Below are 25,532 nucleotides of genomic sequence, written 5' to 3'. Positions count from 1 at the left end.
GTACACAAATCTGGTATCCACACACATAAATCAGAACATAATACCAACAGCCTACTACTACTCAGTGAGAACCATCAGAGCCCTCATCCCAGTTACCTTATGCTGAACTTACTGACATTCCATGACATTCCTGTTCATTAGCATTCTCCCTCTCAGGAGTAAGGGATGTTAAAGAGGCTTTCTGTTAAAAGTTGAAGGGCTGTTGTATTTTTAATGTGCCTAGAGTGCAAACAAACTGGGGGAAAAAACAAAAACCAGCATAATAGCATGAAGCATACAAAATTTCTTGTAGAAATAGTGATGTATGCACGATAAGATACAGCTCTCATAAGCAATGGATTTTAAAAAGCAGAGGTGGCAAAAGAAGTTAGATCTGCAACCATGGGACACACTAAAGACAATGTAGATAAAGCCTCTGTTTTCTGCAGTTCCTGTTCCATGCTATGACACTAACTCTTCTTTTTAAAAGTCTCTTCTAAAAAGTTATTGTCTATGTTTATTTGTCTCTCTTTTCTCTCTTCCTTTGCTATGTATCTCTGTGGTAATATCACTTAACTAACCAGAGCATTCTGGTTTTGGACAGTTCGTATGAAATACGTTATAACTTGCTAATTCATTTGACTAGGAGTAAAGAAATTCAAATGGTGGAGTTCAATGAGGGTGACAATCCGTTCTTAGCTTTCCCTTTCAAAACAAGATGCGCACTTTAAAAAACAAAAAAAGGTTTTCAGTCTGCAGCATGCCAGCATCTATAAGTTGCTGATAAATAGAGGGCTGTCTATCACTACAAATGCACTGAATTGAATGCAAGCAAAACAAATCAAACAGTAAATTCTCGAAGGGAAAATAATATACATTTGATAAATATCTTTCCCTTGGCAAGACAATACAATAATCTTTGCCTTTCGTAGCCCCTGGATTTGAGCAAGGTGAGCTACTGGATGAGATACCAAAGCCGCTCAAAATAAGCAGAAATTGGGCTTGCCAACTCAGCATAAAACTTGTGTGTTGCGTATTGGCTAGTTTTTTGGGCTTGTTAGGGTTTTTAAAGTAGCTTGTAGCTTCTTCCTTTTTTAAATTGGCTCCCAGGCCTGGCCAATCAGAAAGCTAAAATGGTGGTGATTGGCATTTGGCTCCTCCAACTGCTGCACTGCCTGCAACGCCCTCTCTGCACACACTCTTCTCACTCCTACAACTAGACTTAGCACTGTCACCAGCAATATCTTAGTTTTTTGGAACTGGATAGAAAGACTTGTCAGGATAAAGACTGGAATTTTTGTTATCTTACCAGAACACAAATCTATAAAATTATATTTGTTTCCCATGTTGGAGAAAAAAAGATAGGGGACACTAAATACAGATTCCATAAGTGAACTACTTCACAGATCCCGGTTCCCACTACTTTCTAATGATTTCCAAAAGCATGTCTTATCCATGTAACAACACAGCCGACACTGACACATCATGCAAGTGCTTCACAGATTCATAAACTTTATGTGCAGGCTGGGGCTCTTTTTTAAAGCTCTTTATAGAAAAGAGTAAGAATATTTTAAAATGAGTGAATTAAAAAAAAAGTGACCACTCCCTTAATCTCTGCACCAAAAATTATGATTAAATACAGTTAGATCCAGATCAATGTTTTATTAGAAAGTATGTTCTTGTTCTCTTCATCTAATACCAGGAGGCAGCTAAAGTTACCCAAATTCCTAGATTTACAGGCAATTCTTTGGGATAGCAGTTCATCAGAAGTAAGTAGTAGGTTCTCATAAAGAGTCTTAAATTGTGCATCTACTTGCTTTTGGGAAAATATACTCATTAAATGTTTGTGGACTGTCATTTGCCAGAGATGAAGATTAATTCCTGTTTCCTGGATTGGGCAGATTCCATAATGAAAGAAGTACTGTATCTCTCTTACTTCAGTATTTCTCCCAGGATTAGGTAATAATTGACATCTCTTCCCTGTCTCTGCTCTCATTTAGCAAGTTGATAATGCTTTTGAAGTATTTCACAAATTCCATGCGGACATCCTCAGGATCTTCTTCCAGGCTGGAGTGTATTAGTTTCAGTTTGCTCAGTGGTGAAGCTTTGAAGTTGCACAAAAATTTTTTTAAAATAAAGGTTACTATATTAATTTTAATACAAATGCATTTACAGTTTTCTTGCGTTCACAGGACTGTTTATGCTACATAAAGCATTTGGAAATCCAGATGCATTAAGATACTGCTGTCCAGCATAACATGTAACCTTTAAAAAGTGATGTATCATCACCATCAGTAATACAATGAACTAAGTTCATCGATGGATAAATCCTCTGAAAAACTGAAAGGATATATTTTGCAATCACATATTTAGACACAAAGTGAAATCCAGCCAATATGTAGGAATTGTAATCAATTAATTTAAGATATTATTTAATCACTTTGAAATTATAACGCATTTTTACATTTAAATCTTAAAAATGTTCGGAACAAGTAGATCTACCCATTGTGATTCAACTATTCAAATTAAAAATCACTTATGCACTATCAAATTCAGAAAAATCTTATATAAGCAGCAATCAGGGGAAAGTAAACACAAAGTGTATAGTACACGTTAATGGAGGTTTAATCTGCTATAATGTGGGAATGGTTCTTGAAGCTTTACCTTTCCAATCTGATTATTCTATATGTTTTTTATTATGGACACACGCATCACTTTCCAGAATTGCTTTTTAGTTTTTACTGTGCAGTACACACTTACAGCCTCTCCTTACAAGTTCTGATACTGTCTAGTTCTATTATCTTTTATTTAGATGTCATTTTCTGAAATATGTTTTCCTCCATATTAACCATTTCTAGATGGCTTCTTTGAAACTCCTGCTGAAAGCCAAATTAAAACAGGACCTTTTGATAGAATATCTGTCTCATGGATGCAGTCAGCTTCTTCCATCAAAAGATCTGGGGACTGAGTTTCTTCTTACTTACACTGGTGTATGTCACAGCACTGCCTCTGAAGTCAATTATACTGGTGTAATGCAATATAACTGAAAAGCACATGAGGTCCCTAACTTTTTAAATCCATCTTTGTTTCCATCTTCACTAGTGACATAGCAGTTTACTCTTGTTTGGACTAGATGGCTTCAATTTAGATGCATGTAATTGAGTTTTTAGACACCTTTGTACAAGGAAGATAATCCCTTATTTCATTGAGCTACTCCTGGGGTGTTTATAAAATGGCGATTTAAAATGCCTCAACAAATGGTTGCTAAATAGACAAAACTACAGAGGGACGATATTAAAGTAAGAAACCCTCATGCAAGTGATGACGTGTTATTTAGGACTTGCTATCAGGAGATCTATTCCTGGCTCAGCCATAGACTCTCTGAAAAACCTTGTTTTCCCATCCGTGAAACGGGGATATATTTACCTATCTACCAGCTACATTCTGAGATTTAATTAATTCATGGTTACACTTTGAGATCCTCAGATAGAAGAAATTATAGAAATGCAGAAAGTCATAAAGAGTCACCAGCTTTGAAAGTTAAGCAGATAATTAAAAACCTCTGTTTCATTTTCTTACCCAAGGACAGGTTTTCTGTGTCCCCTGCACTGCCTGGTTTGTGGTGTGCAATCAGGAGACACTGGCTATCTAGTAACTGCTGTTGCTGCACAAAGCAGGAGTACCACATTTCAATTTCCTTCAGGTGACTGGGCAGTTCTGGGTTGAAGACTATTACAACACCATGGGAGTCTTTCATCAGAGCTGGCCAGCAAGTTTCAAACCTTGAAAAGCAGGTAAATGGAAAATGGTAAGGTTGGTAGACCCAAAAATGGCAACTGTTTTTACTTAATAGTTACTTAAAACTCCACATAGTTTTTGTATTTTGTTTCTCCTCAAACACAGATGCTTCAGTGTTTTTCCCTATAAAATTAGGAAGCTCGCTGTCAATATGGCAAACTTCAAACATATTTTTGTCCTAGACAAACACCAATAAGCCTCCTAATTTAGTCAGAGTCAGATGCCAGAAGAGACCACTAAAATCATCAAGTCTGGCCACCTGTATATCACAGGCCATCCACCTCACCTAGCACCCACACACTAACCCATCACAAGCAACCCCATCATAAATTTGTCCAGCTCTCTTAAAACTAATTAAGTTGTTTCTCCCCCCCAACTTCTACAGGAAGGCTGTTGCAGAATCTCACTGCTCAGGTGGTTAAAACCTTCTAATTTCCAGCATGAATTTGTTGATGGCCAGTTTACATCCATTTGTTCTTGTGTCAACACTGTCCTTTATCTTAAATCGCTAAATTTGTTCTACTGCACAATGTAACATTTGGTGAAAGATGTGTTTAAATCCTTCTCCTAAAGACCTGACTTGTGGAGTGGTCCATGTCCTACAAATTGATCAGCTTAGACATGACTCTTCCACTCACAGCGATCCCCATTGACTTCAACAAGTATAGTGTCTGGCCAGGTGGATCAGTTTAAGGGATTGGGGTCCCCCAAATCATCGAGGTCCCAATCCCATATTCCTTGTCCACCTAGAACTCCTGCTGAGCTCTTAAGAGTGTAGCGCCTGCTAAGCTCTCAAAGATCACCACCAACTTGATCTGGTAACAGTTCAAAAAGTGAGTTCGAAGTAGTTTCAGAGTCTATACCTGCCCTTGAATCCCCCTGACAATTTGTGGTTTTACAATCAAGTTTTCTTTTTTTTTTAATGTTTTCCATTCCCCGGTGTTGTGAACCTACTCCCTCACATTTCCTCCACCACAACAGAGCAAAAAGACTGACTTAAAACAATTTTATTAGCAATGTGGGTCCCAATCAAGACTGGGGCTCAACTGTACTTAGCGCTGCAGAAATATGTACAAAGCTACTCCCACAAAGGACTTAATCTAAGAGTTGTCAAATGCAGAAAGCAAGTAAACTGAAAAATATCAAAACATTTTTCATCTAACCTCTTTCAGTTACTCAGTGGTGAGTAAAAGAGACTTCAGAGAAAAAAGTGTGATTTTTAAGTTGATGCTGTCCAACTATTTCAGTACTTTAAGAGACAGGGAGTGACCTTGTCTCAAGGTTCATCTTCACTACCATGCTAAATTGGCACCGCTGTCATTATGGTGTCTGATTTAGACACATTACCACATTACATTGCTCTCCTGTCTATGTAATTACTCTACCTCAGTGAGAGGCGGAAGCTATATCGGTGGGACAAAGTAAATAAGGAAGTGTTATTTATTCCTTCTCATAATACAAGAACCAGGGGTCACCAAAAGAAATTAATAGGCAGCAGGTTTAAAACAAACATAAGGAAGTATTTATTCACACAACACACGGTCAATTTGTGGAACTCTTTGCCAGTGGATGTTGTGTAGGCCAAGACTAAAACAGGGTTCAAAAAAGAACTAGATAAATTCATGGAGGATAGGTCCATCAATGAAGCTGGGAATGAGCAACAGGGAATAGATCACTTGATGATCACCTGTTCTGTTCATTCCCTCAGGGGCACCTGGCATTGGCCACTGTTGAAAGACAGGATACTGGGCTAGATGGACGTTTGGTCTGACCCAGTTTGGCTGTTCTTATGATATTAGGGAGACAAGGTGGGTGAAGAAGAGCTCTGTGTAAGCTCAAAAGCTTGTCTCTCTCACCAACAGAAGTTAGTCCAATAAATTATATTACCTCACCCACCTTGTTAAAATAATGCGAAGTGTCAAGAACACTAAAACCCACTTACTTTTGATCACCGCCACAATCCCACAGCTCAAATCGACACCCCGCCCCTTTACTGTTGCCATTCATATTTGGTTTCTCATATTCCAGGATCCTAAAAACAGAAGTGGATTGAGGGTATGATAAGATTCTACAACAAGGCCACCCCGGAAAGAGCAGGCCATCCCCTGGGGGAGCCCTTTGTAAGGGTCTCCTTTCAGTAAGCACGGTGCCTGGCTTCACTCACCTCACTCCCTGAGTGGGGACGTAGCTGCTAATGCCTTCTGTGCTCTCGGACAGGAAGTTTGCCAAGACGGATTTTCCAGACTGTCAGAAACGGGAGCAAAAGGCACTTGTGTTAATAAAACAACAACACCCACCCAGTCTGCGGCAGGGCTCGGGGGGAAGCGCTGCATGTCCCAGTTTGGAGCATGACTTGTGCTGTTGGGGGTGGGGTGGGGGGCTACTTCCATGTGCACAGAGGTGGGGCCCACCCGATCTGTGTGGGCTTGGATCCAGAACCTGCTGGGCTCCCCGCTGGGCTGTTCATGTTGATGGGGGAGGGGGAGGGACACACACACAAGACCCTGGAGCCCCAGTTCGGGATCGAGGAGGCTCCCCGGGGCCCCTACTCCACCGCCGGGCCGGGCCTCGCACTCACCTCACTGGGGCCCACGAACAGGATCTTGGCCTTCAGCATCCCGCGCGCTCCCCCCACGGCCTGGGACGGGCCGCGCCGCCCCGGACTCTCCTGCCAGCCAGCCCCGAGCCCAACGGCGCTGCTGCCGGGCGGCGCCCTAGCAACGCGGCGTCGTTGTCAAGGGCGCAGGGAAGCCGCCCGGCGATTGGAGCGGAGCGCGGCCCGCGAGGTCACGTGCTGCAGGAAGCTCCCTGCTCCACGTGACTGCTCCCCCAGGTTCTCCCCCCTCCCTTTCTCCAGCCCCACTGGCACTTATCTCAGTCCAGCCCCTTTCTCTCCCCCTGACCCTCCTTTCCTTGTGTTCAGCTGCCCTCCCTTCTTATCTCCCCCCAGCCCCTTAGTTCCTGCTCTAGTTATTACTGTCCCAGGGCAGCTCTGCCCAGAAACATGCACTGCAACAAGGCCCTGGGGTGCAGTTCACCGGGCCGTGTTGTTAGTTCTGCGCTGCTCTGTGTTGGGCACGCTTAGCTGGGAATAAAACATATCCCATTTTGATTTAGCTTCAGGTTTGGCCTTGTTGTTTAAAAAAACAACTAAAGCAAAAATGGAAATGTTTTCATCCGGAAGTGTCCCCAGGGGTATGCACCAGCACAATAAAAGGTTGTGAATTACAACCTGTACCCTTCTTTTGGTGCACATTTGTGTCTAGAGCAGGCCTTATGATGAGGTCAGGAAATTGGCTATCTTTCTTCACAAGGTTATTCAACATTTTCCTGGCTTTATAGAGGTAGACTCTTATCACAGAGTCTGAAAAGGTGGCTCAGTGGTAAGGGTACTAGCCAGGGACTCAAGAACCCAGGTTTCAGTTTCCTGGTCTGTCACAGACTTCCTGTGTTACCTTGCACAAGTCAATTAGGACCAAATCCACAAAGGCTCCTAACTTCCATAGAAATCAAAGGAAATTAGGAGCCTAAACCTAAACACCTTTGTGGATCTGAGCCTAGTCCACTGTAGAAGTGAGGCTAGCAGTACTTCTCTGAGGATAAATATATTAGAAGATTATGAATCACTCAGTGGCTACTTCTCTGAGCCATACGTGTACCTAAAATATAGATGGGCTGTGAGAAATGCCATTTTCTGGTGTAGTTTTCAGAACACATGGATCTTGTGATACTAATTTCCTCAAGCCACCAGCATGAGCACTGAAGAGGCAAAGTTTCTTATTAAGGCTTTTCTGAGGGAGCAGGAAGTATTTTAAAGGCCCAGCATATAGGTAAAAACATCTGGCAACCAGATGCGTTGCTTCAAAGCTGTTTAGAGCCCAGGTACAGTAACAGTTTAAGACAAGCTTTCAAATGGGGCCTTTAGGTGCAACCATAATGCAAATGTTTAGTAGTGCTACTACTAAATGTGAAACAGGATTGTTTTGTTTCCAGTGAGAGGATTACAGTGTTTCCAGCAGCCTGCAGACCTATTTGCTGTCTAACTCACTACATAAAGTGATTTAGGATGGTTTAGTGTCCCAGGAGCATGGGTGTCATTTATGCCACGTTTAAAGGATCAGAAATAATCCATTGTTTCCAGGGCAAGTTATGAGAGAGAAAAGTAATGCAAGAAAGCCAGCTGCACTTAGCCTCAGCCAGATATTTGATTCTGTTTTAGCAAATTGGGATGCAGGCCTGGTGCACCACATCTACTGGGAGATCTCCGAGAAAGCGGCCAGGGCAAAGGCAGAGGGAAAACCTGTGCCTCGTTCCCTGACTAAGCGGTGGAGATAGCCCCTCATCCTGCGCTTGTGATAGCGGCTCGTCACCCAGTGCTAGTGGCAGCGAAGGGGGAGGCTAGTCCCGGCTGCCTCTCGGCAAACTTAGGGTGGCTCGACTGGGTGGCTGAAATTGCTGGCTTGGGTTTGGCGAGGAGCTGCAGCCCTGGGGGAGGAAATCGGGTAGCGCAGAGGGAACTTGTTCCTTTTTAAAGTCTCCCTGTCCTCAGCCCCACAGCTGGAAAGCCAGCACGGCAGGCACCGCGGCTCCCGAGCAGCCAGAGGAGGCAGCAAGCTCCGCGGTTCCCAGGCTGCTGTTGCTAACGCTCTGCCAGACTGCCAGACCAGCAGGGTGCAGCAGCGCGCTGGCAAGCTGTTACTGTCACAATGAGGGATGGCGCTCTGTACAGAGTAGCAGGAAACCAGAGGTCTTTTTTTTTTAATCTTAATTTTTATTTAAAAAATACATATCTGTCCCATCCCCCAAGCCATCTTAAATTGCTGGGCCCATGGGCAATTGACCCCTTTGCCCCCCCCCCTCCCTCCTTGGTGGTCCTGAATGTGCACAACAGTGCAGAAGAGCCAAAAATCTGAGCAAGAGGTAACAATAAAACCTAAACACTGGTTAAAGGAAAGAGGGTTGTTTTCACATCTACCCGAAAAGCAATTGTGATCTTTATAATCAAATGAGTTGTCAGATGATATAAAGTCCGTGTGGTTTTTTTAATCAATCACTAAGGGTACGTCCATACTACCCGCCCGGATCGGCGGGTAGCAATCGACTTCTCGGAGTTCGATATATCGCGTCTCATCTAGACGCGATATATCGAACTCCGAACACGCTCCCGTTGACTCCGGAACTCCACCACCGCAAACGGCGGTGGCGGAGTCAACGGGGGAGCCGCGGACGTCGATCCCGCACCATGAAGACGGGTAAGTAGTTCGAACTAAGGTAGTTCGACTTCAGCTACGTGAAAAGTTGCGTACCTTAGTTCGACCCCCCTCCCCCTAGTGTAGACCAGGCCTAAGGAGTAAGAGGATCATATCTTATAAGTTTTCAGAAGTACCTATGTGATTTAAACTCTTACCTACCTAAATCACTTTTGAAAATAGAAGGTAGGCTCCCAATTCACATAGGTGCTTTTGAAAATTGTATCCTAAATCAATCTAATGATTTTTAACAATTTAAGCCATTCAACTATTTTGTTTTTCAGATTGATTACTGATATATTTTCCCCTGTAATCCATATTCTCTTAAATTGCTGGTTCAAAAGCATTATACTTGGCTCTGGCCTTTATCCTGAGCCTCACTCTTTAGTGTAAAGGGGGACAAAGAAGAGACTAGCAGTCAGTTAATGGTTTGTTTTCAGCAAACATTAGTAAAGCAGTAGTGTTTGAAATCTGAACAGATTTACCTTAAAAAACAACAAAACACCTGTTACTTTGTTCCATTCCTCACATTTAAACAGACTGCATCCCTTGCCTCAGCAGGGCCAGATTTACACCTTATGTGCCCGTAGGCACAGCATCTCCAGCCACTCCCGACCCCCGCCTACAGCTGACCTCCGTGTTTTCCAGAAAAAATTAAACTTTAACCCACTTTTAACTTTTAGGTTCTCCTAGAACACTGGCGCCCTCAGGCATGCGCCTTCTGTGCCTAATTGGAAATCAGGCCCTGTGCCTCACTGTAAGCTTTGGCAGAGAAATCCAAGTGGTCAGAGAATTTCTGTTTAATGCAGTGAATTAGAAGCAGAAACACTATGGCAAAATCTGCATCCCAGCTACACACTGCAGACACAATCACTTCTGTGGGTTGCAATATCAGATTGGGCAAGAATTTGGCTGGCAGAGTTTAATTTTAAGTTAAAGCTGCAAAGTCTACAAATGAAATAGACATTAGTAGTTCTTTTTGCAAAGCGATTGCTGAGATCACATTAGTTCCATGGAGCAATAGTAACACCTAGTGGCTAAACGTGCCCATTCATTCACTCATTTGTTTCCTCTCTCAAATATGTGTGTCGCACAGGACTTCGCATGATTGACAGTTTTGACTTGAGAGGCCAGCACTTACATTCTCTAGGGATTTGCCTCTTTTCCCTCCACCCTGTTCTGTTTTCTGTTAGAAGTGGTAGGTGAAATATGAAACTTCATTCCTCTCTCCCCCCCAACCCTCCTTTCACATTTCTGGCTAACGTGGGTGGTTGTTTCAGTCCATCTAGGTCTGTAAGTGGGTGGGCCATGCTCTGCATGGCCTACTGCTTCCAGCTGAGAGAACTCCAATCTCCTCTAGGAATCCATAATTTTAAAGGATCAGCCTGATCATCTGGTGGAGGTTGGTGACCTTGGTGCATTTGATAAAGGCGTGTTAACTTGCCTGTGTTAAGGCAGTGCAACCTGATATGTTCCAAAAAGTAACATTTGTGAAGATCAGTAAGATGTGGTGTACACAGTTATTGACCATAGCCTTCTGGGGCAGCTAATTCATCAAAAAGGCTCCCCTGACAAACTGGCATTTAAGAGGAAAATAACCTTAAATTTTTACTGTGTTAGCAGAGGCGCTGCTTGGAAAGTGTTTTTAACCCCCTCTGCCCCCTCCTCCCAAAAGTTGGAATTTTTTTTATATATAAAATTTCAGCCAAAACACAGTTTTGCAAATACAGCCATGATGCCTCATAGGAGTTGTACCTCAGCTGCCTCTTGTGCCCATTCTCTTCTGCAGACTGGACAGATTGCATCTACCATGATGCACAATGGTCTCCCTTCTTGGTCAGCTGCGTGGTGCACCATTGGAGGTGAAGTCTGGTTGGGGAACCTAGCCTGAAGAAGAGAATGGGGAAATGAGGCAAGGTGGTGACATTTCCAAAGCAAAATATTTTGGTTTTTGATTGTTCTCCAAAAGTTCAAGGTTTTCATGGAAATCAGATTGGGTTAATTAACTATCTCCCATCAAAAGACAGTTTTGGTGGAAAATTGTCAGCTAGTCCTAATTAAGCAGTTCCTCATGGTCTGATTCTATGACCCTGGATTGCGATCTCACTAGTGTAAATCCAGCGTAACGCCATTTATTTCAATGGTACTGGTGTGAGAGGAGACTCGGGAGCTATGAGACCAGGGAGAAAAAAGAGCTTGGTCACAAGAGGGCTGTGCATTTCCTGGAAGGTGTTGAGGAACCTCAGTTTCCACAGAGGCTCATAGCATGTCACAGGATTGGGCTAAAAGTTGGCAGCATTTGTTCAGTATACTTTATTTTATAAGCAGCAGAACTACAAAATGCTGCACGTGTTAAACAAATCAACTACCATGTAAACAACAGAACCAGGCAAAAATGTAGTGACTCTGATACACAAGGCTTCATGCAACCTCTTCCATTAGAGCCGCATGGTTTTGTTTTGAGTTTTGGTAATCTCAGAGTGAAACACTGACAGCTCTGAAGTTTACCAGCCTGAGAGCACCCAAGTTTACTAAACTGACAATGTACCATGAAGATTATTTATTTGGGTGGGGTGGGGGGAAATCCTGAATGACTACACTGAAGTTAAGGGAAAAAATTTCCATTAATGTCAGTTGGACCAGGGCTTAGTCCAAAGGCTTTTGTTTGCGAAATGGATTGCTGGCAGGAAGGAGGGTTTGTCTTGTAGATTGGAAGGTTTTTTTTCCTTTGTTTTCTTGAGTTATCATTGTATCACTTCGGTATTTAGCACCAAACAAGAGTTTCTAAATCCTGCATGCCTTCCAAACATCACACTTCCACTAAGGTACCTGGGCCTAGTTGCATCTCTTCTTGGGTGTTCCAGTCATCTTAAACTATTCCATTGAAAACAATGGAGTGACACCCGCAATTAATATGGCTCAGAGTCCAAAGCCAAGTTATTTTCCTTCCCTCCTTCCTTTTTCTCTATTACGATCAACAGTTCCACCAAACTAATGCTGAGCAACAAAAGGAGACACTTTTCCCTACCCCCTCCATAACCTCAGCTTTTATTTAAAAAGCACATTTCTAGCCTTTTTCATAACATAGAACTTTCAAAACAACTATGTAGCTATGGAGAAAAGTTTATTATTTTTCCTAAAATCACCAGGGAGATCATATCAGCTCCTTAGAAGTAAGAAAGGGAAAACACAACAGGAACTACAGGCACTTACTAGATGAAAACAAGAAGGCTGCAGCAAATAATCAACTACAAAATGACTACTTTAGAGTGACAGCTGTGTGTGTGTGTGTGTTTGTCTTTGTATCTAATTTAGAGGACTAGCCACACCACCTTCCTGCTGTGAAAGGTGTTCTGGGATAAAAAGTCACGTAAGAGTATACTCTACAACAGGAAGATTTAGGAGGAGTTGGGCTGTTACTAAGTGCTGCTGTGATCAGGTTTCTACTGTTACTGTATCCTACAACTAACTTGGGTTATAGCTGTTTAAATGTAGCCTTTGGGGCCTACAAAGTCCATAGTTATAGGTATCTCAATTTTTGTAGTGTCCCCTTTCTCCTTTCTGATGCTGTACTCACCCTCCCCCGCCTTGCCTCAACTCGTAGCTGCATGGGGGCCGCTACCTGAGCTAGGGACACCATAAGCTTCTTGTTTGCTATCAGCTGGCTAATTAGCTGAGGTGCTAATGTGGTTTCCAAACATGAGTGGGACAATTTGGTTGATGGCAGTCAGCAAAAAGGATGCAAAAGGAGAGACCATGGCTTCCTAACTCTACCCTTATCCCCTTCAAAGGCAACAATAGTACTTTTAGAGGAGGAGAAAATGGAGATGATGTGGAAAGCAGGCAAATCAGTACAGTATCTAGACACCTCCCAACCTCAGAGGAAAAGAAGAAACAGAAAATATGAGTGATAAGACACCAAAATGGGGATCAGTGCAGAGCAGCAATAGGCAAAGAGAGATGGGAGGACCAGGCAGAAACAATGGAATGCCAAGGGGATGGAGAAATAAGAATTTGGAGATCAAAGGGTATTTCAAGAACGGAACAAAAGGAAAACAAGGCAAAGTATCATGAAAAGTGTAGACAAAAGAGAAGGGTTAAATAACAAAGACAAAGAATGAGAATCACAGAATTGTAGGGCTGGAGGGGACCTTGAGAGGTCATCTAGTCCAGTCCCCTGCACTCATAGCAGGACTAAGGCCATGTCTACACTTACCTACGCTGCTGTGATCAATGCACCAGTGTTGATTTAGTGGGTCTGGTGAAGACCCGCTAAGTCGATGGCAGAGCGCTCTCCCATCAACTCCAGTACTCAGATCCCCGAGAAGAGTAAGTCAAGTCGGCGGGAGAGCGTCTCCCATTGACACAGCGCGGTGTAGACACCGCTATAAATTGACCTAATCTACGTTGAGTTCAGTTACATTATTCATGTAACCAAAGTAGCGTAACTTGGGTCGATTTACCGCAGTAGTGTAGACCAGCACTAAGTATTATGTAGACCATCTCTGCCAGGTGTTTGACTAACCTGCTCTTAAAAATCTCCAATGATGGAGATTCCACAACCTCCCTAGGCAATTTATTCCAGTGCTTAACCACCCTGGCACTTAGGAAGCTTTTCCTAATATCCAATCTAAGCCACCCTTGCTGCAATTTAAGCCCGTTGCTTCTTGTCCTAGCCTCAGATGTTAAGGAGACCAATTTTTCTCCCTCCTCCTTATAACAATCTTTTATGTACTTGAAGGGAGATGATGCTTCTGAAAGAGAGAAAAAAGAAACTGAGGCAAGGAGGATTAGAAAAATGAGAGACAAAATGGCATACAGAAGAGCAGAATAAATCAGAGAAGAGAAGAAGGGGAGAAAGCAATGCAAGAAGGGGAAAAGGTAAGAAAAGATGATAACTTGTCAGTTATATCAGGAATATGAAAGAACTTGATTCAGTTATAAATTAACACCCAATACTAAAAGTGTAGAATACATATATATGTGTGTATGTTCTCCCAGAATGGGTTTTATTTTATAGTTCACTTCCATCTAAGAGGAGGGATGGTATCATGGGTAAAGCACAGGACTGGGAACCAGGAGTGAGAGTCTTTACTCTGCCTCTAAGGGTAAGTCCATACTTACCTGCGGGGTCGATGCGGAGAGTTCGACTTCTCGGAGTTCGAACTATCGCGTCTAATCTAGACGCGATAGTTCGAACTCCGAACGCGCTCCCGTCGACTCCGGAACTCCACCACCGCAAATGGCGGTGGCGGAGTCGACGGGGGAGCCCCGGAGTTCGATCCCGCGGCGTCTGGACAGGTAGGAAATTCGAACTAAGGTAGTTCGACTTCAGCTACGCTATTCGCGTAGCTGAAGTCGTGTACCTTAGTTCGGCCACCCACCCCGTAGTGTAGACCAGGCCTAAGAGGTTTAGCACAGAACTCACAGCTGTAGGAGGGAGACTAATGTTGCTTTACACTCTCTTGGCCATGGACTGCTCTGAGGGTCTAAGTTATGGCAACCTTCCATGACCACCCTGTGGGCTGCAGCACTGCCTAGACTCTCCACACTGCTGCATGCTATCACTCTGGTGCTCAGCCCTGCCCTAGCCTGCTTCCCTAAGCCAGGGTTTGTGAGGGGGTCCTCAGAAGAAAGACAGCTGTCTTCCACAGTTCCTACGTGCGGGGAATCTTCCTCTCCAGCAGCCAGAACTGGGATTTTAGGATCCTTTTATGCTGCTCCAGCCCTTCTACCCTGCATAAAGGGGCTTGAGCAATGGTGCAGTTCTGTTCTCTGGCTGGGCTGTAGAATCCCTGCCCGCCCTTGGATGAGTCATTTAGGCCAAAACTTTGCAAATTTGGGGGTCTTAACGAAGGCATTTACTAGCTTAAGCCACCCATTTAGGTACCTAAATATGGATGTAAGGGCTTAGTTTGAAAATGCTGCCTTAACCTCTTTTTGCTTTGCCTTTCCCCTTGAAAAATGGGGATAATAATACTCTTAGCTCCCCAGGAGCTTGGTTCATTTGTAAATTGAGTTGGGTGCCTCATCTAGAAAGTATTACATAACGTGAAGTAGTTACATATTCATATACTGCACTTACATGCTCACATACCATCAAGGTTCACAATGTTTTCATAGTTTAATATAAGGAGCCTGCCTGGCTAAGGATCCTTTTGCCTATTTTTTTTTCATATTCGGTATGTGAGCCTTGCATTTCTGTGCGGGCAGCGATACAAGCAAGCATGTAGAGCTCTGCATTTTGAAACATGATGAGGAATGTCCTGGAAATTTAAAAAAAAAAAAGAAAAGAAATGGAGAGCTATTAAGAAAAAGGTTACTTTTACTGCAGACTGATGATTGCATAATATTAAGTGGTATGCTAGTCAATTTTTCTTCACTAATTTGAAATCCTACATCTCTTTCCCCCTTGGCTTGTCTAGTTCTGTCATCTTGAGCTATACTATACTTTACTGAAATGCTACATTTTTAGTTTTCATTTTAATTAGCACAGCCCCAGCTTTAGATGGATTGCTACAATTACTCTCTCTTTTTCCCTTCTAAGTTCAGAAATATTATCTGTCACTTGTAAGAACATAAAGAATTGAATTGGAAGCGTTCCAAATTCTTACTTTAAGTGTTCAAAGATTAAATGGAGTCCTTGGTCATAAAATCTTTAATTTGAACCTGGTCCTTTCAATTCCCAGTTCTTCAATTCACTATTTTTACATCCAGGGATTTCCTATTATCCAAATATGAACAGAGGCATGTTATTTTTCTAAGTACATATGTATGTATGCTGTGTAGACATCATCAGTGGATTATCCTTAACCTCCTTTGGTTGATATTTTCAGTTTAATTGTATTAAATTTTAAAGATGAATGGCATCTGCCTAGTTCTGTTTAATAGCTAACAAAGTCTTACTGATGAATGCAGTGTTGTTGTAGCTGTGTATGTCCCAGGATATTAGAGAGACATGGTGGGGGAGGTAATATCTTTTAATGGACCAACTTCTGTTGGTGCGAGAGACAAGTTTTTGAGCGACACGGAGCTCTTTTTTAGCCAGACCTGAAGAAGAGCTCTGTGTGGCTCGAAAGCTTGTCTCTCTCACCAGCAGAAGTTGGTCCATTAAAAGATATTACCTCCCCCACCTCGTCTCGCTAAAGTTTTAATGAAGCTGCTGTCTTCTGTGTGTATATATATCAGTCTCCAATAAATGTTATTGGGATTTTACAAAATGTCAGATTTATTAAGTAGGTTCGTTCATAGAAATTTGTGTCAGCTGCTGCAGGCAAATGCTATGGTATGTCTGTTAAGGTGACCCCATATCTAACACACAACCTAAAAATCAAGGAAATAAAAAGTTGAAACTTCCCACACAACTTGTACATACCCTACGCTCCTCCACCCAGAGACAAGTACTTCACCCACTAACACTATACACCACAAAAAAAACCATGCCACAATCTTAACTTTGCCTTTGGAAATGGAGAGAATAGGGAGATGGAGAGGAGGATCTGCAATTCTGCAAAGAGAAATCCTGGAAGCAATCAGTTTGGGGACTGGATGCTCAGACTAAAGTTTGCTTGGTGTTCCTTAAATCAAGAAAAAATAAAAAACCAGAACCCCAAGGGGCGGGTCAGTAGGTGGGGGAAATGTCCTGGACCAGGGGTGGGCAATAATTTTTGCTCGGGGGCCACTCCTCAAATTTTGGTAAGTTGTCATGGGCCGCACATTTCTACTATATTAACCGAGGGGGCGCAGGGTCTGGGAGGGAGTTTGGGTGCAGGAGGGATTTCCGGGCTGGTGCAGAGTGTTGGGGTGCAGGAGAGGGTGAGGGGTGTGGCCTCTGGGAGGGAGTTGGGTGCAGGAGGAGGCTCCGGGCTGGGGCAGGGGATTTGGGTGCAGGAGGGGGTTCTGACCTGGGGCAGCGGGTTGGGGTGTGGGAGGGGGTGCGAGGTGCAGGCTCTGGCTGTGAGGCGCTTACCACAGGCGGCTCCCAGCTGGTGGTGCAGCAGGGCGTAGGCAGGCTGCCTGCCTGCTGTGGCCCCACGCTGCTCCCGGAAGCAGCTGGCTGCTGCTGGCATGTGTCTGCGTGCCCCTTGTGGGAGGAGGGCAGCGGGTCTCTGTGCACTGCCCCTGCCTGCAAGCACCGCCTCCGCAGCTCCCATTGGCTGGTTTCTGGCTAATGGGAGCTATGAGGATGGGGCAGGGGCAGCACACGGAGCTGCCTCCCCCCCACCAGGGGCGCATGGAGATGTGCAAGCAGCGGCCAGCCGCTTCTGGGAGCGGCGTGGGGCCACGGCAGGCAGGCAGACTGTCTGAGCGCCCCACTGTGCTGCGGGACTTTTAGAAGCCCGGAGATTGCGAGGGGGCAAAGGAGGCCAGACAGAAATGTTAGACGGGCCGGATCTGGCCCACAGGCTGTATCTTGCCCACCCCTGTTCTGGACACTGACCAATTGTGTAAGCTGTGTTTGAGAGCAGGGTGGGAATTAACTGAACAGTAATCAAGGTGTTATTAATACTGTATATGTAACTTGAGAAATACCTGGCTCCAGTTGTAATAGGTGTAGTATTTAATACCTCCAATGACTCTTACTGTATTTGGCACCTCAATTGTCATTTTATCACTTCCATGTATTATCTGGATAGTGTTAAAGAAAGGGAGGTTTATAATATGGAAGCTGGAGAGCCAGATAGTGAGATATGATGCACTCAGCATTAAAGAGAGATTAGTTAAATGCCTGCTCTACAAAGGGTCAATGCAGTAAAATGCATATAAAGGTAAATTACTAAATCTGGAAAAAATATTCTTTTAAAAACATCTCCAAAGCTTTCAGCCTAATACACAGCTGTAGTGAAAAAACTGAACAGGATGCTGGGTTGCATTACTCGTAGGAACAGAATATAAATCAAATGAGGTGGTATTATTCCATAAGACACTGGTGAGCTCTCATTCAGAGTACTCTGTATGGGACCAACCCCTGTGTTTTAGAGGGTTACACTTGCCCTTGAGGGGATAAAGCAGAGAGAATGAGAATAATACCAGGTCTTTCAGCTGTAAGTTATGAAGCTAGACTGGGGAGATTTGGCATATTCTTGTTTGAAATGAGATCTTGCTGTGACTCAGCCAGTGGTTTTAGAATAACGAAGAGGATTAATCAGGATTAATCAAATTGATTCAGATGAAGGCCATGAAAACAAGAGAGCTTAATTTGAAAATTAGGAGCATGGGAAAGGAGGCGGGGGGAGAAGCTCTGGCTAAACGATTTCAAAATCCATATGGAATAAGTTACCAAAAGGGTCCTGTGAATGAAGGAGCACAAATGTCTTAGGCTTCAGCTAGATAGAATTGCACTGGGAATGGGAGCATGATATTTGACTAGCGGCTGGCTGTGTTTGTCAAGAACACACATGAATGCTCATAGCCACTGTGTTGGGGATGGAGGCTGGGTGTTTGACAGCAGGAGATGGAGAGAAAACAGGGGTGGCTGGAGCCTAGGACATATGGTGGAAGGAAGATAGGCTAATCTATGTGGGATTGGGGTCTGCCGCGGAAAAGGACCAGCTGGCAAAGGGGTGGCGCTGTGGGAGGAAACCAGCTTTCAGGGAAGACAGGAAGGGATGTCAGGAACTGAGGGGAGGAAGGAGAGAAAGAGCCTGTGGGTGGGTGAAGGAGTTCGGTGCTGGAGTCTCTGAGGGACAGGTGGCTGGTCTCCACACTTCCCTCATTCAAATCCCTGCCCAATAACAACAAGACTACTTCTGCGAGGCCTACAAAGAGAAAACACTGATGATTAAAACTGGGACTTTCAAGGAGCCTGCAGGAGTTAGGCACTCAGCTTCCAAATGAATTTGTGTGCCGAATTCCCTTTGGCCCCTTTGACAGTTCCAGCCTAATGCATTATCTATGGTATTTCCTTAAGATTTTCTAAGGCACTTTGTCTTATTTGTACATCTTCTAGACTGTCCATGCCTTGGAGAGTTTACAAGTTTCGTGTTTGTGCCTTGCACAACACTAACCACATGGTCAGAACTTCACAATTAAATAATAATATTATTTAATGAATAACTGATGACGGGGCATGTGGTTCTTATCTGGGATATGTAATAAGGCATAAAGTCAAAGGCCAAATACATTGGCACTAGAGAATTCAGATTATTTCTAGTTGCTGCACTCTGGGAAAAGTTATTCCATTTGGAGAATGGTATAAATGATTTTTTGCGTGGCACAAAAATACTAAGAAGTCATATAGATTCAACTGCACACTGGTATTGTCCTAAAAAATCACATGGCTTGGCTGTTAACAAACATCCCCTTGATCTCTTGAGCCAGCCAGTATTCCATTTGCTGAATTATGCTTCAGCATGAATCTTGTTGTCCATTTTTTTACCTTTACTACTGGTAGCTCTCACACGGGTGCACTTTTTGAAGTGAAAATGGCTGAGAACATAAAAATTGGATGGCAACAGATGGCAAATCCCAGTGAAGATTGAACCTGGTAATATTCTAAAAAAATAAAATAAAAAGAAGTTCTCATCCATGCTTGTAGATGTTTCCTTTGCTTCACACTGACTCAATAGACATTCTAGGCTTCAAAGTGACACATGGACAGAGTGACAATCCTGTTATATAGATTGCTCAGATAGAAGGCCTGACATGAAACTCCTCATTCAAGCAGAACTCCCCAGTGAGGTCAATACGAGTTTTGTCTGAGAAATGACTTCAAGATCAAGCCCACAATATGCTATGTACAGTAAGAGTAGTAGGAAATAACACACTACACTAAGTGCACTGTAATAACCCTGGTAATCTTATATCAGAGGGGGAGCTGTGTTAGTCTGGATCTGTAAAAAGCGACAAAGAGTCCTGTGGCACCTTATAGACTAACAGACGTATTGGAGCATGAGCTTTTGTGGAAACGAAAGCTCATGCTCCAATACGTCTGTTAGTCTATAAGGTGCCACAGGACTCTTTTTTGTCGCTTTTTCCTGGTAATCTTGCAGCCTAATTTACCATAGAGATCTTCCTAAAATCTTACTGCTACCAAACCTTCATCTATCTACTTTAACTGTCAGATGATACTTGAGTGGACCATTTTTGTCATTTAATGATATCATCTGGAAGGGCTTTATTCTAAGCATTCTCGTTTTTAGATTGGCTTCTTATCTGACTCCTTTCTAACTTCAAAAGGACGGTTCATAATTCTAAATCTCCATAAGGTTTTATCAAGGCTGTTTTTTGCTTTGCTGTCTTTCTAGTATCTACATGGAAAAGCTCACTGACGCGATCCAAGGGGCAGCGGCTATCAAGCTTATTCACGATGCTTTCCATGGTCTCCAGTGAAATTCAGCTGACCCCCAAGTAGTTAGTGACTTTTACAATCATAGGAAAGATAGAAAAGATCTGTGTGTAACTCCTGAAATTCTGAGGCCATATTCTGCTCTCACAGCATTGTAAATGAGGAATAACTCCACTGAAGTCAATAGACTTGGAGGGGACAATTAGTTCAGAATCTGGCCTTTTCTTTCCATTCTGTTCTGACTGTTCTTCTCTCAGTCTTCTGTACTATTTTTCCCAGTATGCATCACTCTCCACTTCTTGAACAGAGGTAGTTAAATATTTCCAAAAAATATATGTAGCCCTGGTTGCATAAGCATATGTTTCATCTATATGTTTAATACTCTTCAAAAATGTGTAGCTTTATCTCTTGTAATATAGTGTGTCTGGTTTGTAAGAACAGGGCTGTTCATATTTCAGGGCTTCTCTTCTCAAATTTAGTCTCCCTGATAAATTGAATGAATTATATTTTTGTTGGCTGTCTTCATTGCCTCCATCACTGTGTTTCCAATTTATCAACATAGTTTTGAGAAATTGTTAGGATATGTAGCACTCGTCAGCACCATGGGGAGAAAAAATATTCATTTATTACTGCTATTGCATGTGATTACATTACGCATATCCAAAGGACTAAACATGAAATGTCATATTCAATTCTCCCCATACAGTAGATGATATTACTCTTTCTCCTTCTTTCCAAAAACATCCTGGAAGCTAATTCTTCAGTCTCATCTTAGATCAGCCACACAGCAAAGAGGGCAAATATAATTTAAAGATTAGTGCAAGAATAATAGGAGTCAGGCCATCCAAGTTCTACTCTTCCTTCTGCCTCTAACTCTTGGTGACCTTGGGCAAAGTCACTTGACTTCTCTGTCTCAGTTTCTCAATCGGTAAAATGGAGATAATACTAGCTTACTTCAGAGGGCTAATGTCATAATTTGCCAGACTCCTGCCTTCTGGAATACTTATCATGGCACAGCAAGGAGAGGGGACGTCCTCAGATCCTGTACTAAGACCACTGTTTAATATATTCATTCATGATCTTGAAAAGTCAGTGAAGACTGAGGTGGCCAAATATGCAATGACAAAAAATTGTTTAGTATAGTAAAGACTAGAAGACTGTGAGGAACTCCACAGGCATCTAGCAAAGCTAGTTGAGTGGGCAACACAATGGCAGATGAAGTTCAATGTTGGACAAGTGCACGTTGAAAGGAACAATATGAACTATTTATCCACATTGCTGATGTCTGACTACTTGGAAAAGAGAATTAAGTTTATTTGTGGCTAATGGAATGAAAACACCTACTCATAGTATAGCGCTGTTATGAAAAAGACAAGGTAAATGTTAGGATGTATAAACAATGGAATATAAAACAATGAGATGATCGTTCATTTATATAAAGCAATAAAACACCTCCACTCTGAATACTGTGGTGTTTGATTTTGGATGACCAGAACTGTCTATAGCTGGTATAAATGAAAGGACAGTCAGGCCCTGGGAACTTCAAATTCAAGAGCTGCCAATCTGGTATCTTTCGTGAACAGTAAAACCATTTTTTTAAATGGTTGTTAACTTGTTTCTAGCAACCTAAATAGTTTATCTGTGGCCAATACACCTCTTCTATCAAAACATAAACTTCTAAAGCCATCTTGAGGACTTGCTCATTCATGGAAAGGGTTAATTATGGCAGCCATGAGTAACATATGGTGATTCTAATGGGCTGCAAAAAAAATCTTGCCCATGTATCCACCATTAAGCTAATGTTCCCAAGTTTAGTTCTCTGGACAGCATTGTTTCAATTGATCATAAGAAATTCAGTAGTAGATGCTAAGCAGATACTGTCTTCAGTCTGCAGTATGATTTATTGACCTGAAAAAATACTAACCAAATCAGTGCCAAAGTCTATATGTAATACATTTTTAAGGTCAGAAGGGAACATGGTGATCTAGTCTTCACCCAGTGATTCCTGCATCAAGCCCATAACTTCTGGTTGAACTAGAGCAGATTTTTTAGAAAAACAACCAGTCTTGAATTTAAAGATTTCAAGTGAGAGAATAGGCAACATCCCTAGATAAATTATTCCAGTGTTTAATTACATTCAGTGTTAAAAACATATGCTTTATTTGTAGTCTGAATTTGTCCAATTTCAGTTTCCAGCCATTGGATATTTACCTTCAGGTATAAAGAATCTTAATATTAATGAGCGAGAAGAATGCAATACAGCACTACAGTATTATAAGAAAGTTTAGTATGGTAACACAGCAGGTAATCTTATTTTAAAAGAATGGGAACACTGAAATTGCCACACCCGATGAGACCAGTCATCTTTCTAGTTCAGTATCCTCTCTGACAGTGGCTGGTATCATATACTTCAAACAAAGGTGGCTGGATTCCTGCAGTGGACAACTATGGAACAATTTACCCATAACAGAAGTTTCTTCCTAATTGTAGAGAGACAAGGCAGGGGAGGTAATATATTTTATTGGAGCCACTGCTATTTGGTGAAAGAGACAAGCTTTGGAGCTCCTGAGTGCTCCTATTCTCTCAGTCCTGATCCTGAAAGGAAACCTGCACAACACCTTCAAAAGATGAGTTTAGGAGCTTAAGTATATAACTCTGCTAGACACCAGAAATCATGGACCCTGGTTTTAGTGGGTTACAGATTGTTGTAATGAGACCTAACTCTCCTGTGCCCTATGACTGCAGAGGTATCAATTGCCTACTTCATTTTGAACAATTCCTTGCAATGTGTCAACTCCTTATTCTTAACAATCTCTTCCTCCTTGTTTTTAGCGGTTGCGCTCTGAGTACCCTTTCCAGACCTGAAGAAGAGTGCTGTAGATTTTGAAAGCTTGTCTCTCTCACCAACAGAATTGGGTCCAATAAAAGATATTATCTCACCCACCACATAACTCTCACCTCCTGAGACCAACAGAGCTACAACAACATTCCTCATTCCACACAGTTAGTGGCTGGTTTATGACCTGAAACATTAGTTTATAACTTGGGTGGTTGTGCTGCTGAGTTTATGCTGGGAATTGAGAGGGGAAAATTATCCCTAATATACAGCCACAGAAATGCTGAAGTCATTGGGACACTTGGGTGTAAGCATTATGCTCTGTTAGTTCACATTTGCAGCATTTGATTTTGGCTGTAAGGTTTTTGGGACAGAGACCTCTTGTTCATGTCTACACAAATAATAAATACTCAGAAGAGAGGCTATTTAGTACCAGATTCTTAGTCTTAACACAAAGGCCAGTTCCACTGTGCTGCAGCTGAGGTAGATTTCAACAGGCAATATTCTGAGGGTTTTTTTTCAACCAGTGGAAGGAAGTTTATTGAGACTCGCACTTAACAGCCTTCTCAATGTGCAATAAAATCGCAAGGCGCTTGATCAGAAGCAAATTGTGAAGGGGGTTCACAAAAATCTCTATTTTAAACAGGAAAGGACTGTAGAGAAGAAACGTTCCAAGTTTCTCAGGCCCTTAGATTTCGAAGTAGTGCTTCCCTACCCCAAAACACAAAAGACACGTGAGGTACAAATGAGCACATCCACCTGAAAAAACTCACAGACGGGCATTCATCTCACAATTATTTGATATGTGGATGGAAGGGGCCTGACACCCTGGGACTGGGGCACCTGAGGCAGTGAAACTGAGACAGCAGGTCTGGATGAAAGCTGGGTTCTCCCAAGCTCTCAAATCTCGCTGCCTACGTGGAGACCAAGTTGAACTACTCCAGCTTCACCTAAAAAGCCCAGATCCCAAGGCATCCTGGTACAACAGTGCTGCAAAAACCTTGTTTGATCCCCTGCCTCTAGCAGGTTCCTTGCACCATGATTCATGGGGATTTGGATTATCCTGGTGTGGAGGATGAAAAGAATGTTATGGGCGGGGGGGGGGGGGGGGGCTTGCATTCAGAAATTAGCTGGATCCAGCAGGGTGCAGATACCAAATCTGAGATCTTGCAGTCTCCTTGGATCCGGGTGTGCTTGGGGGGGGTCTCTGGAGGAATATTAGAAGCAACACTTGCTCTGTACTCTGAGGGCACAAGCTGGGTTTTCAGCTAAAACTCGGCAGGATCCAGGTTCCGAATCAGCGAGATGTGTTTGTGTTTGCTGTGCTGGGGAGCGTTACAGTCCAGGAGTGGGTACCCAAACAGAAGTTTGGACGAAGGGCGGTGATCGCACATTGTTGGGATCAAGGTGCCAGACCCAGAGTTTTGTGGTTTGCTGTGTGTGTGCGCCCGCGCACTTGTCCTCTGTTTAAGCACCAGAATTTGGGTACTTGGGGACACAAGTTAGCCGGATCTGGGTTTTTGTGATACTGTTGCCGGGGGGGGGGGGGTTCGGTGCAACGGGGCTAGCTGGGCTTGTTCTCCGCGTAGGCAGTGAAAATGTGAGGGGTCGGGTACAAAGATCATCAGGCTCTGGCCAGGTCCAAGTGGATCCATCTGTTCCCTCTTTCCCTTGCAAGGCTCAATTTCACCGCGATCCTCAGCACGTGTGTGCGTGTGGAGCCCCGCCGCCGCCTCTCACACGGGAAGCGCCGGAGCAGGGGAGGGGGGGTCTCTGGCCGCGTCTTCGAAGGGTTAATGGAGAAACCCCACGCCCCCTTTGACGGAACTGAACCAACCTCACCAAATTTGAAAAGGCATCCGGAGCTGCGTGTGCGCCCCGGGCCAGCGCCGGACACGGGGTGCCCCTTGCTATGGGAGCAGCCGCCGCCAGGGCTTAGCTTGCAGGGAGGACTCGACTCCCCTTTAAAAGCCAGGGGCAGAAAGCGCTCGGTGCCCCGCGGGAAGATCCTGCCCCTAGAATCCCCAAGTCTCTCCTCTAGTCGCATGTCACCGTGCCTCCAGCCAGCCTCCTGGCGCGGGGTGGTTTCCGCGCGAGTGTAAAGATGAAACGGGCTCTTTTCTCGCTCTGGTGCTGCTGTCTCTATGGATGTACAGTGGGGACCGGTTTCCTCTACCAATTCCCAGCCTCAACTCTGCAGCACAACTACCCCGAGCAGAGCTCAGCATCTCCGGGCAGCGGATTCGCAAACCGCCGGTGAGTAAAATCCCGCCGGTCTCTTCCAGCATCCGGCCCGGTGGCTTTTGCCTCGTCCCCTACTCAGCAGCAGGGCTGTAGCAATGGCCACTGCCACAGGGGGTGCAGCGGCCCCCTTATCGCTACC

The 25,532-nt window shown here is 43.6% G+C and overlaps 2 protein-coding genes across 6 annotated transcripts in view; one reads left to right on the top strand and one right to left on the bottom strand.

Annotated features, from left to right (window-relative positions):
* Window positions 1-265: 265 nt before the first annotated feature.
* On the bottom strand, window positions 266-6,522 carry IFT22 (intraflagellar transport 22). The gene is made up of 5 exons (XM_044993342.1): window positions 6,356-6,522; window positions 5,942-6,021; window positions 5,720-5,809; window positions 3,559-3,761; window positions 266-2,083 (listed from the first exon to the last, which is right to left on the bottom strand). The coding sequence occupies exons 1-5, from the start codon at window positions 6,392-6,394 to the stop codon at window positions 1,935-1,937; spliced, it is 561 nt and encodes a 186-aa protein (XP_044849277.1). The 5' UTR covers window positions 6,395-6,522; the 3' UTR covers window positions 266-1,934.
* A 17,449-nt stretch (window positions 6,523-23,971) lies between these two features.
* The window catches only part of COL26A1 (collagen type XXVI alpha 1 chain), a 224,745-nt gene continuing 223,184 nt past the window's right edge, over window positions 23,972-25,532 (top strand). For 3 of the 5 annotated variants that reach the window (XM_044993585.1, XM_044993586.1, XM_044993588.1), the window contains exon 1: window positions 24,846-25,405. In XM_044993585.1, the coding sequence (XP_044849520.1) occupies window positions 25,254-25,405 (152 nt within the window). In that variant the 5' untranslated portion in view covers window positions 24,846-25,253. Of the gene's footprint in view, window positions 24,129-24,845; window positions 25,406-25,532 lie in introns of those variants that run through there. The other 2 variants (XM_044993587.1, XM_044993584.1) reach the window with 2 other exon arrangements.

Source organism: Mauremys mutica, chromosome 19 (genome assembly GCF_020497125.1).
Source record: "Mauremys mutica isolate MM-2020 ecotype Southern chromosome 19, ASM2049712v1, whole genome shotgun sequence".
Classification (NCBI taxonomy): domain Eukaryota; kingdom Metazoa; phylum Chordata; order Testudines; family Geoemydidae; genus Mauremys; species Mauremys mutica.
This window is presented reverse-complemented; position numbering and strand designations above follow the sequence as displayed.

Excerpts from the sequence above, each read along its gene's own strand:
- IFT22 (XM_044993342.1), bottom strand. The coding sequence starts at position 6,394 with ATGCTGAAGGCCAAGATCCTGTTCGTGGGCCCCAGTGAG. Across the intron at positions 6,022-6,355 it reads TGTTCGTGGGCCCCAGTGAG|TCTGGAAAATCCGTCTTGGC; the intron begins GTGAGTGCGAGG and ends CGTTTCTGACAG. Across the intron at positions 3,762-5,719 it reads GATTGTGGCGGTGATCAAAA|GTTTGAAACTTGCTGGCCAG; the intron begins GTAAGTGGGTTT and ends CTGCTTTTCAAG.